At 44.5% G+C, this 12,722-nt stretch overlaps 3 protein-coding genes across 3 annotated transcripts; 2 read left to right on the forward strand and 1 right to left on the reverse strand.

Annotated features, from left to right (window-relative positions):
- Positions 1-3,988: 3,988 nt before the first annotated feature.
- Positions 3,989-5,065, reverse strand: LRP88_10887 (asparaginase; the record flags this gene model as incomplete). The annotated part of the gene is made up of 1 exon (XM_083247335.1): positions 3,989-5,065. One exon carries the CDS (start codon positions 5,063-5,065, stop codon positions 3,989-3,991), a length of 1,077 nt encoding a protein of 358 aa, XP_083096483.1.
- Positions 5,066-9,540: 4,475 nt separating this feature from the next.
- Positions 9,541-10,494, forward strand: LRP88_10888 (alpha/beta fold hydrolase; the record flags this gene model as incomplete). Its single annotated transcript, XM_083247336.1, has 1 exon — positions 9,541-10,494. The coding sequence occupies one exon, from the start codon at positions 9,541-9,543 to the stop codon at positions 10,492-10,494; it is 954 nt and encodes a 317-aa protein (XP_083096484.1).
- A 459-nt stretch (positions 10,495-10,953) lies between these two features.
- On the forward strand, positions 10,954-12,265 carry LRP88_10889 (sterigmatocystin biosynthesis dehydrogenase stcV; the record flags this gene model as incomplete). The annotated part of the gene is made up of 4 exons (XM_083247337.1): positions 10,954-11,531; positions 11,583-11,859; positions 11,937-12,188; positions 12,242-12,265. The coding sequence occupies 4 exons, from the start codon at positions 10,954-10,956 to the stop codon at positions 12,263-12,265; spliced, it is 1,131 nt and encodes a 376-aa protein (XP_083096485.1).
- Positions 12,266-12,722: the final 457 nt, after the last annotated feature.

Consider the following 12,722-nt stretch of genomic DNA (forward strand, 5'->3'; position numbering starts at 1 on the left):
GACTAAGATTAGGCCTTAAGTATAATCTTTGGGGTCTTTAAAACCTAAGGGTTTAATAGTTTAGCCTCCTCCTTAGTAGGCATTAGAGTCTATAGCTATATATTAAGCTTTAAGACTATAATTTCTAGGTTAAGAGGAATAATCCTAGCTCTTTTAAAGAATACCTTAATATTTTTTTTTATTATAATAGCCTAAAATATATTATAAAAGGCTAAGAGGAACTTAGTCTTTAAAATATAATTTATAAAATATCTAATTAAATACTTAATTTCTTAATTATAAGCTCTCTTAAGCACGCTAAAGTATATAATATTAAGGGGCTAAAATAAATAAGATAAATAAGGTAGTATATAAAGCTAGATAATTTTATTATCTTAGTAATATCTTTTAAACTTAATTAAATAGTAACTTTTATAGCTATTAAGGATTAAGAGATAATAATAATTATTTATTTACTTAGTTATATACTAGTTAAAGTACTTAAGCTACTTAAGATTAGTTTTATTATTAATCTAGCTATTTTAAGTTATTATAATAGCTTAATCGCCCGGGAGGTTATTTTCTTAATACTAATTAGCGAGGTAATACTAGCCCGCACTAATAATAAATAGCGGGATTAACTAGCCTTTTATATTAATTACTTAAATAACTATAATCTATTCCTAGTTTCTAGGTTATATTAATTTTAGCTTTTTATACCTTTCTATGCCTATAACTATTATTCTACTTATAATTATACCTATAAGAAAGCTAATCTTATTAAAGTTTTAAATATTATCTAATTAAATACTATACTTTATGATTATATTTACTATAATATATATATATAACTTGCGTGACAAATAAGCATATACAATATAGGTATTTATACCTTATAAAAAGAAATTAAAAAAGCTTTTAAAATTTAAAATAAAACTTAAAATAAATAAAGTTTTAATATTAAACTTATTATATAATATATTATTTTATATATTTTTTTAGAAAAATCTTATAATACTCCTTATAGGGTAGTATAAAAAAAGTATAACATACATAATAAGCGAGCGCCGCAGACAAGCGAGCGCCGCACTTTTCCCTCCTATACCTAACTTTTCATTTAATTAATTAATTATTAATCACTAAATATATTAGACCCAAATACTAAGGCTAAAACGCTTCTTGCCCTTTAAGCCCTTTAAAATAACCTAAAACTAAGTATCTAAAGCGCTGCAGGGATATATAAGATTAATAAGCGGCGGCTACGTCGCCGCCAGCAGGGCATTTAATCCCGACGCGATACTATCCTAAATTCACGCTAACTATCTAATCTAGAGGAATAGATTATAGTTTAATTCATTCTCGACCTAGATGCGCGAGGTTTTCCCCCGCGACTGCGTGCTATTAAAGTAATAGCTAATTGACTACTTGCCGACTATGACGCGCCACTTATCGGCAAGCGCTAGGCTTCTAACTTTGTTAGGCGATAAGAAAAGCTAAAGACGCGTTTTTTTCGTAAATATGACTACTAGAGGGCTAAGTGCGAAGATCTAGAGGAAATCTAGAAGTAGTTTTGGCTCGTGGCGAATATAATCGCGAAGTATGGCATCTGATTAGATAATATCTAGAACTTTAACGAGACTAGCTTTCTTATAGGTATAATTATAAGCGGAATAGTTATTACTAGCGTAGAAAGGCGTGGTTAACTAAAATCAATATAGCTTAGAAGCCAGGAATGGATTACAGTGATTTAGGCGATTAATGCGGAGGGCTAAGCGATTTAGCTATTTATCATAGGTGCGGGCCAATATTACCTCGCTAACTAGTATAGAGAAAGTAACCTCCCGGGCGATTAGACTATTATAACCTCCTAAAATAGCTAGACCGATAACGAGACTAGTCTCGAGTGGCTAAAGCACTTTGACTGGTATATAATTAAGCGATCAAATAGTCACTATTATCTTCTAGTCCTTAATGGCCATAAAAGTCACTACTCTATTAACTTTAAGAGATATTACGAGGAGAATAAGATTATTACGCTTTATATGCCGCCTTATTTATCTTATTTACTTTAGCCTCTTAATATTAAGTACTTTAGCCTACTTAAAAAGGCTTATGGTTAAGAAATAAAGCATCTAATCAGATGCTCTATTACCCACGTTTCCAAGACCGAGTTCTTCCTGGCCTTCTATGCCGCTTATTAAGCTACTATGACGGAACAAAATATCAGGTCTGCTTTTAGAGGGGCTAGACTTATCCCTCTTGACCCGGAAAGTGTGGTCTCAAAGCTTAATATATAGCTATAGACTCTAACGCCGGTTGAGGAGGAGGCCAGGCCCTTAACCCCTTGGGCTTTAAAGACCCCAAGGATAGTGCTTAAGGCCGAATCTTAGTCTAAATACCTTGAAAGATGAATCAGAAGATATTAAAGTAGCTCCCTAGAGTTAATTCTTAAGGCATTAAAGTATCTTTCTAAGGGAATAAAGGCAATTATATATAAGATGGCATTATTAAGGGCTAAGGTATAAGATCTTTAATAGGCGAATGAGATACTAAGCCAGCGCCGAAGGGCAAAAAGAACCCAGCTATAGAAGAGAGGGGTAATAATGGTAGAGGAAGGAAGGCAAGCAATTAATTAGATAGATATTAATGCGCAGGTAGTAGCTAAATCGTCGAGAAGTGGTGGTCAAGGAAGGTCGGCGCGACTAGGAGTTCGGCACTATAGAGTATGCGGCAAGCCTAGTTATAATGCTAGAACGTATTAAGTAGTGATTAAGACCTCCGGGGAAGAATATAGCGAGTAGTTTTAATTAATTAATTAATTTATTATGTTTTTATTATGATCTTACTAAAGAGGGTTAAGAAAAGTGCGGCGCTCGCTTGTCTGCGGCGCTCGCTTATTATATATGTTATTCGCATTATATATTTAATTATTTCTTTATAAAGGACTTTTTTAAAAAATCTAAAAAAAATTATTATAAGGTTTCTTAAAAGGTTAGGTTTATAAAAATACTCTTTTTAGATTTCTAACTATTTTATAGAAAAAGTTAAGAGGTCTAGGGTAAGTGGGATTTTAGTAATATAATATGCTGTTATACATGCTTGTTTGTCACGCAAGCTATGCATATATGTTATATAATAACTTATTTAAGTAAACTATTCTTAAAACTATAGCTATTTTAGGCTTAGCTTGGTTTTATAAGAGCTTTTTTAAAATCGTGATTTAAGGTATAAATATTAATAGGACATATGCTTGTCTGGGACATAAGCTTACTATGCATATTATAAGCTATCTTAAATAAAACTTAGCTTTTTTTCTTTTAAAGGTTTTTTATATTAAAAAGCTATATCTTAAAGACTAACTAGCTAGTCCTAGTACCTTTTATCTCTTAGGATTTTATTTAAGATAACCTTATTAATACTTTAATAAGTTATTTTAACTGTCACGGCCCAAACACACCCTGCGGCCACGTGACCAAGAAAAGGACCCACCGTACCAACCAATCACTTCAGGATCATCGTGGATCATGCCAAGACCTCATGATCCCGCCGTGATCCTTAACAGGCTCACACCCGGATCACAACTGACGACCTGTGATCCGTCATGATCCAACCCAACTGTCCAAGTATATAGAACACGCTCGTTTGCACTTTTTTATGTACTAGCTACCTCAGCTATCAATACAACTTGGTTACACTCAATACCCTTGAGCACATTACCAGACGTGACTTACGCCTTCACCTTCAGAGTACGCAACCTGATTCACTGCCAACATAAACCAGTACGACCGGTTTATTCCCTTAGGACCTACACGATCGTCACATTAATTACTATAGCTTAAGGACCTTTTAATAAAAGGTTAAACCCTAGTTAGGTTTACAAGTACCTTGTAGAATACATTCTTTAAGAAACTCAGTGTTAAGATAATCTCACCTCCCGTTGAGACAGGCTCGTGCTAGTATTGTTATTAGATCTAGTTAGAAACGGGGAGAAGGACCTTCATTGGTTGTTCTATGAGACCGCCTGCAGCTTAATATCTAGATACACAGATCCCGTCTTAACGCCCATTGTGTTCCTCCTCTCTAGGTGATACCATTTTTCCAGGGATTGTCTTATTTCCGGCGTACCAATATCGAGCTGCTCCAAAACCTCCATGACCACTGCGTAGAGAATCTCGATACTTCCGTCATCAACCTTGACTGCGATGCCCAGTGCGTCACATGCGCCTAGGCGTCTGGTCTGCTCAGACTCGCGGATGCCGACTCCGTAACAGCCATCGGCACCTAGTTTGCCGATCAACTGTCCCTGGTATACCTCCATAAGCTCTGTACAGAACCTTCCGTCTCCTCCCACACATTCCGGATGGTTTTTCATGGCATGAAACACGCGTGAGAGGTTCTTGGTTCGTGAGCCAGACTCCTCCTTCTGTTCAGCCTGATCCGCCGCCGCTGCGAAGAGGGCGTAGATGCGCCCCAAATAAGAGAGAGGAAATGCAGGAGCAGGCAGATTGCAGCCATCAATTCCCCATTGGATAAGGGTAGGATTAGGGCAAAGATCCTCTACTACTTGCTTCACCAAATTCTGCATCGGGTGATCTGGAAGGTGGTAGTCCTCGACACTGGAGCCTAGAGCGAGAGCACCAGCCATCATAGCAGCATGCTTGCCAGAGCAGTTGTTGTATATGCCTCCTAACGGCTCGATTCCCGCCCTGATCCAGCGTTTGTTGACGAAGTCGGATAGGGAGGCATGGCCACCGCAGCGGTATTGTTCTTCGTGTACACCGGCCTTGGCCAACATTTTCCTGGCTCGGTCGATGTGTCTGTCTTCACAGCTATGAGAAGCGCACATGAGAGCGAGGTCGGCCTCACTGAAACCTACGTTGTCAAAGGCGCCGGTCTCAATGACGGCGATAGCCTGGGCTGGTTTGGCTGCGGATCGAGCGAGGGTGACTCTCGAGGGGTTGCCAATGGCAAAGAGGACGTTGCCCTGGGAGTCGGTAACTGCGACATGAACACGATGAATGTTCTCCACGATGCCGCCTCTATCGGTGACGACGCAGTTGTTTCCGATCTCTTTTGTTTGTGTCATGGTAATTATTGGCTGGATGGATGAGAAGGAGATGGGCTGAACTGAAGTGATGGAGGCGTTGGATACATGATACTACGTGGCATAGGTATTTATAATGAAACAAGGGCACGAACAAGAAGTCCCTGTGAGTGAGAAAGGAACTTCTCTCCGTCCCGCCATCCAATGAATTAACCAGGAAGCCCAGTCTCTGTGACTGTCGCTCCATCAACTTCCTCCGTACCCACAAAGTTCCGTACCCACAAGGCTCCGTCCCCAGTTTTACGACCGCTTCGTGTGATGAGATTCGTCCTATTTTGAGCCACGACCGGCCCTGCGACAAATTGTGCTTCCTGAAAATCGTCTTCTCCATCCTTCAACGGGTCTCAGAGATGGAGTACGTCGGCTGTCATAGCCCTGGCTGCCATGAGCTATTGTGAAGAAAATCAAGCGACAATGAATCAATGTCGAACAGTTCCAACTCCTCCGGCATGACGAATAGACAGTCTCCTATGTTCATATGGGAGTCTGACGGTTGCTCTCCCTGGAGTAGGTGTTCGTCTTCATCCAGCGGCATGACAAAGTGGCTCTTGAGGCATATCCTCGAGTCGCCACTGTGCCCCAGTCTTTGTGTAGAGAGCTTGTTAACCTTTTGGAGGCCATTCTGCGTATTGTTGCAGATTTTCGGATCCAAAAGCTCCCAGAACCATGCGGGCTGGAAACTGATTGTCGTGTCTTGATCTGAACTCTGTAGGCGGATCGACTCAGCCAAAGCTTGAAGCTTTCTCAATGTGTTCAACTGTCCATTCGTGTTAGCCCTTTCGATCTAGAAATGTTTCCCAGCTCCGGTAAAGTAGGATGCATTGACCACCTTTTGGGAAATGTGTGGCCAAGTCTGGGTCACATGATTCAAAAATGCATCGCATTTAGCCAAGTTCTCTTGAGCCCTTCGAGACACCTTTGTATCTCTGGAGAACTGGAATAGCCACAGCGCTGTCGAAGCTGCCGCAATCGCATCGGTGACAATCGGATCGACTACGTCTGTCAGGTTACGGCATTCTTCAAGGATTCGAAATAGCCAGCCTGTGTGGTATATGGCTAGGTCCGCTCTTTGTTGAAGGAACAGACAGGATGGAGGGATGCCCTCGGGAGAACGCAGCAGAAATGTGTGGATAAACGGATGGTTGAGGATAACGTGGCAAGCGTGCCAGAGAAGTTGACTCGTTATCCAAGGGTTCCAGTACTCGCGGTTCTGGGACACTTCTACTGTGGTTCGGACAGGTAGTGAGGCGTTGCATAAGAAGTATTGCGTGTTGAGCTGGGCTTCATACTCAACCATCTCGACACATAATATCGTGTGGGTTGATTCGGGTGACCATGGCTTCTCGACCATGCCCTGCCGTAATCGATGTAGGTAACATCGTACTTTACCCCAGATGTCGATGATGCGGAGACCATGCCCATTGATGCCAATATCGTTCAATCTGCATCCTGAAACCTGACCATTTGAACTCGTATCATATCCATTGGCGGATAAAGGGGGAGAGGGCAGCGGTGCGCTGAGAGGATAATCAGGAACGCGAATGGCTGTAATATTCGATGTGAAAGGGATCAAGATTCTTTCAAGCGCAAAAACACTCCAGTGAGCCCTAGAGATGGAGTCGCCTTCAGAAGCCGAGCTACTGTCACTTGAGAGGGCGCACAGGACTTCCAGTCGCGAAACAGCTCCGATGACCACCCAAGCTTGAGCAAGTTGCTGGGCTTAAGCATCTTATTAGCTGCTTGTCTTGACTATTCTGTTGAGGCAAGAGACACCTACTTCTGATATGCTTTAGAGCTACAAGACACAAGGCTTGTGTGAGCTCTACTGTCGGAACCCCCTCAAAGACCAACCGCATAGTGGTCTCCTCTGCCAATCGTTCGTAAAGGTTGTTTGCAGCTGGATCGTTATCCTCATAAAACTCATGAGTGGAAAAGTTCATCATAAGAGCCATGAAAGCCCACAAAAGAAACTGGGGTCCGGTAAGAAGTGTCTGGGCGAGATTTTGGAGGCAAAGTAAGGGCAATGGCTGAAGGTGAAGTTTGAGCCGGTAGACTTCGATAAAGTGCCGAGGGCTTCAGGAGATGGCTCCGGCCTGAGGAAGAAGTGACGTCAGTGAATATTGAGCGGCATGTTCTAGAAGGTGAGGAATGAACCTTGACGGAGAGAATCGCTGCGGCATGCTAGGTGCATCTGGAAGACGGCCAGATGACCTGAGAGAGTATGAGGACATAGGTCTTGTGGGCGAATGGCTTGATGATGCTATGCAAGGTGAAGCCTCGAACTGGGCAGTCATGGATATCGCTGAGTCTACTAGAGGGTTAACCACGGTGTTAGAACTACTAATGAGCCCTGGAATAGAGTTAAGATTAGATTCTTGATGCCTTCGCGCTCTTGTTCTAGTCGATTTGGTACTGATTATGATGAGCTTCCACTTTTGTCTTGGAAACCCGTGACTTACAACGCGTTGATACCTTCCTTTGTTCCAAACCCTTGAGCACGTGATCGACCTCTTGGCATATAGAAACATTCAGTTTTAAGACGCTTGCAGTAAGAGCAGGTTGGCCTTTCTCCCGTGCATTTCGTCTTCTTCCGGCTAGTTGACAGTGAGTTCTGCAGAGGCCGCGGGGTACTCTAAAGGCAAGATGTACTTACCGGCATGGCTCACATGCTTGCCGCATTTGCGGCTGCAAGCTTGAGATGGCCGGCGGCATGATGTTCAATTCACGGGATATATATCTAGGGATTAGATGGAATAGGCCTGTGGATGGAAAAAGGCTTTCGTGGGTCTCGTGGGGGTAGAGGATTCGACGATATAATCCGATAACTTCATAATGCGCAACTAATAATCTGTTGGATAGCGTACGGCATATTCGACCAGAACGATATGAAATAACACGATGTGGAGCCAAAAGTGATGATGTGATTGCTTGATCTTCCTCCCGGCCCCTCTCAAGAGAAGAGGGGGTTTTCTAGTCATCTGACTAAGGCTAGGATATCTGTGTACCAGGGGTTTATGCAAATTCGGGGCATATGCCGCCGCACGAGGGGTCAATCCAACATAATCTCAAAAAGGCTAAGCATGGAAATTTGATGTTCTCTTAAATGAATATTTATCCCCCCCATCATCATCAGCCGCCAAAGTTCCTCAACCGCCCCGCACGAGAACACAAAAGGGCATATCCGCTGATGGCTCAAATTCCGCTGCGGCCAGAGGTTATACTCAAAGGTAGTATGGCGCTTGGTAAATACCTCCGAGGTAGTAATGATGAACGGGGATAAGTAATTGCACTTAAGATATTAATATCTCCATTAAGTGTCATCACCCTGCCTTCTATGTCCCGTCTCAACTCGCTTCCGTAGTTCAGTTCGAGACATCCTTCTTTCTATTTATCGACTTAGTTATCCCATTAAGGGCCGGGCTTCAACTATATCAAGAATGGCAATATCGACACTTCATAGCATCATATCCTAATGCTAGCACAGTGGTCTCTTTCTCTTTAGTCTTTTCCCTGGCATGCAAATGGTGCAATATAAGACTATCCAGGATCTTCGAAAAGGCTTCAGTGGATCCAGCGGCCGTTTACGAGGTCGACCTACAAATGACCAGTAGATAACATCGCTGAGAATGGACGGGCCGTACGGTGCCCCAGCCGAAGACGTTTTCGACACGGAGAAAGCCACCTTGATGGGAGCGGGGATGGGCGTAAGACCATGGACTTCTGTCTTGAAGAACATCTGGCATATGCGCAACAACAATAATGGTCTTGAATGTTTGTTTCGTGTCGAATTTATCTTTATGACCTGAGATGTCACTTCCTTTGAATGGTTTGAGTCACAACTTGGCGCTCTCGAAGACCGTCCAAGCAAAAATTCCAGACGCGTCGAATGATTGATTCCTTCGAATTCATATCTTCTTGACCAAGAAAATCGACTATTATATGGCGCAGAACGTGATAATTGAGAATCTTCACAGGTATCCGAAGCAGAATCTTTGACAAAATTTATCTTCGTCGGCTTGAGTAAAAAAGGAGAACACAAGTAGGCATCTATTTCTCAGGTGTCGGTAAAAATACATGGCCAGTCTCTCCTGGCGATTCAGCTAACATTTTGTAACAGCTTGTGAAATTAGGTCAACATGCAAGCAGGTCTCTAATGTTGATGTCGAGGCCAAGTTCTGGAAAGAACATTTTTGAGCTCACTAAACAACCGCGTTGCTACATACTAAATAAGAGTGACATGGGTTTATCGGAAACTTGTGATACTTATCCAGGTGGTCTGTTCCTTTAGCAAACCCTCCATATTGTACTAAGCTTGTTATGGGCAATGTCAGATCATGCCACCCCCAAGTCTTCCCCTCGTCTCTGCCTTGCGTGGCCTCGTCTCCAGACAGTTCATCCTCTCAAACGACCTTTGCCGTTACTAAATCAGCCTTCATCGTCCATAGATCAACCCCGCCATGAGTAGTTCGTTCTTCAGCGCGAAAACCCAGACTCTAACGCTTCCCGACGGTCGCATCTTATCGTTTGGCGTCTTCGGCGCTGGCAGGGATGCAGAACCTGGGACAGAGAATCTTCCGGTCGTCTTCTACTTTCACGGCGTCCCCAGCTCCCACGACGAGGCATACATGATGCACAATGCCGCCATCGAGCGAGGCATTCAGATTGTCGCCCTCGACCGACCTGGCTATGCTGGCTCCACGCCCCAGCCTGGTCGGCAATTCCTCGACTGGCCGTCCGACGTACTAGCTGTTGCCAACCACTTCTCCATCCCCCAATTTGCTATAATAGGCGTATCTGGTGGCGGACCCTATGCTTTGGCATGCTCGCGGTCGCTGCCGAAAGACCGGCTCACTGGCGTTGCCCTCTGCTCCAGCGTCTACCCGATCTCGTTTGGACTCGCAGGCATGAAGTTTCTAAACATTCTTTTGCTTCGTATCGCCCCTTGGGTTCCCTCCCTTCTTGCCTGGATCGTGGATTATACCCAATCGTCGGCTGCGCGAGACGAGGAGCACCCCGAAGTCTATGTGAGCAAGATGATGGAGATGATGAAGAGCATACCTGCCGCAGACCGCGTTGTCTTTTACGGCAACATTGGCGGCTACAGGGACGCCATCGTGGCCGGCTCCCGCGAGGCGTTGAAGCCAGGCGGGCAGACATTTGCCCAGGAATATGCATTGCTGGGAAGTGATTGGGGGTACAGGATTCAGGAGATACAAGATGCAGACCGTCTTTTCATTTGGCATGGCACAGAGGATATTCACGTACCAATTGCCATGGCCGAAAAGGCGAGTCAGCTGCTGCCAAACGCCGAGCTGAGACGTCTCGAAGGAGAGGGACACGTTGGCCCTGTTCTTCGAGCGAGTGAGATTCTGGATTTGATGAAGGGCAGACTTGGCAGATCTGTACAGTAGGTGGTTGTCCCAGCTGCGGTGGGGTTTGGAGTAATTGTCCTCTTTGCTTGGTGACTGCCTCATTAAGGAATCATTGAAGACCAAAGACCACCCTAATAAAGTTCGACTTCAAGATGACATAAAATGTGGTTCAAACTACGTTCTTGGGTGGTCAGGCCACGAGCCAAAAAGGCCGATGCGCCAATGTCAGCAGGTCGCATTAGCGTGCGGGGCGAGCGACCTCCGGGTGGTCGCCTCGCTTTACCATCACTCGATCTTGCCCTTTGACTGGAGGGTTTAGATGTGGCTCGAGGACTTTGATATCGATGACGAAACTCTTTGGCAGCGTAGATGAAGGGAAGAAGTTTTTCTGGCTATATATAGCCCAATTCTCCCAGTAAATCGAAGTGCTCAACTCTTCCTTCATTAACACGCATCACCAACCCCAACCACCAACTTCACCAAATCAAACCAACCAACATGTCTCTTTTTCAACCTCCACCGAAGCCCAACTCCCCAATGGGCTATCACCGTGTTCTCTCCCCAAATGCGGCAGTCAAAGTCTCTCCCATATGTCTTGGCGGAATCAGCATCGGTAACAGTTGGGCCGAGTACACGGGCAAAAACCAAGACCCCTTCGAGTTACTTGACGCATTTTTCAAGATCGGAGGCAACTTTATCGACACCTCCAACGTCTACAACTCCGAGGACTCGGAGAAGCTCATTGGGCAGTGGATGGAAGAGCGCGGAACCAGGGATCAAATGGTCATTGCTACAAAGTACAGTGCTCACTATCGCGCCCACGATAGGGAGAATACGCCTCTCCAGACCAACTTTCTTGGAAACTCTGTCAAGAGCATGCACGTATCAGTTCGTTGCAGCTTGGAAAAGCTAAGGACCAACTACATTGATATTCTGTACGTGCACTGGTGGGACTTTACAACCTCGGTCGAGGAGGTCATGAGGGGACTGCATGCCCATGTCATGGCCAAGGAGGTGCTCTACTTGGGCATCTCAGACACCCCAGCTTGGATAGTTGTCAAGGCAAACGCCTGTAAGTTCCACTTCGGCCTCGATTGCAATCATCTCTGACATATTCCAGATGCAAGACAACACGGGCTCACCCCATTCTCTGTATATCAGGGCAAATGGAATGCTTCATACCGTGACATGGAAGGTGAGATCATTCCCATGTGCGAAGACCAGGGGATGGCGATAGTTCCTTGGTCTGCACTGGGCAGCGGTCAACTGCTTTCTGCAGAACAGAGGCAAGAAAGAGCAAACGATCCGGATGCTTTCCAAGCGACCCAGAGTCAGAGAGATCTTGCGGTGTCTGAAGCACTGGAAAAGATTGCAAGTGCAAAGGGAACGTCGTTTCAGGCAATAGTAAGTGGACAATTTACCATTAACTCGAGAGTTAGTAACTAATTTGGTCTTAGGCACTTTCTTATTTGTTCCATCAGTCGACTTATGTGTTTCCGATCGTCGGCGTAAACACTGTCGCCCATGTCAACGCCATGCCCGATGCGCTGCGTGTGGAGCTCTCCAAGGAGGATATCGATGTCATCCATGAAGCAGCGCCATATGATCCAGGGTTTCCAATGAGCTTTTATTTCTCGTGGACAAAGCCCCAAAAGTACGATCTTTCTCTCACGGCCGCCAATCATAATCAGATTCAGATGGGGGCTTGGATCGATGTTCCGCCAAAGCAACTGGTGAGTACCTACCCTACAATAACCGTCGATGAACTGAAGCTCACGATTGGCAGCCTTACCGACCAAGGCCTAGTTAGATCATTTACGCGTTATCGTATAGGAAAGGAAGATATTGAGTTCAAAATTAATTCCGTCTCAAAGGCTTCGTAGCTCGCAGGATGCTGATTCCGTGATTCGGGCCCATTATCTCGGGGAATGTTTTAACTTGCTCCTGTGAACCACAACCTGAACACCATTGAGAATTCCTCTTGAATCTTCTCTCCTATACACAATAGGTAGGGTGTAACTAATGGCTCTTTGTTTCTCTGGGAAGTATAGATATTGTGTCCTACCCATGCGCGCTTATTGACAAGCACAGGTGGCAGGCTCACCCGCAAAACTACCTCGCAAGCCTCCCCATTGGGAAAACACCGGACTTGGTAAGCTAGTTACGTAGTGGCTTACGCGTTTTACGCAAAAAGGAAGCAACTCTTTCGCTGCCTGTTCAGAACTTGGTCTGCTCATACGAGCGCGATATAGCTGCTGTTTAGGCAT

The sequence above is a fragment of the Fusarium phalaenopsidis genome (genome assembly GCF_050370095.1).
Source record: "Fusarium phalaenopsidis strain FUZ10S chromosome Unknown contig_32306, whole genome shotgun sequence".
Lineage (NCBI taxonomy): Eukaryota > Fungi > Ascomycota > Sordariomycetes > Hypocreales > Nectriaceae > Fusarium > Fusarium phalaenopsidis.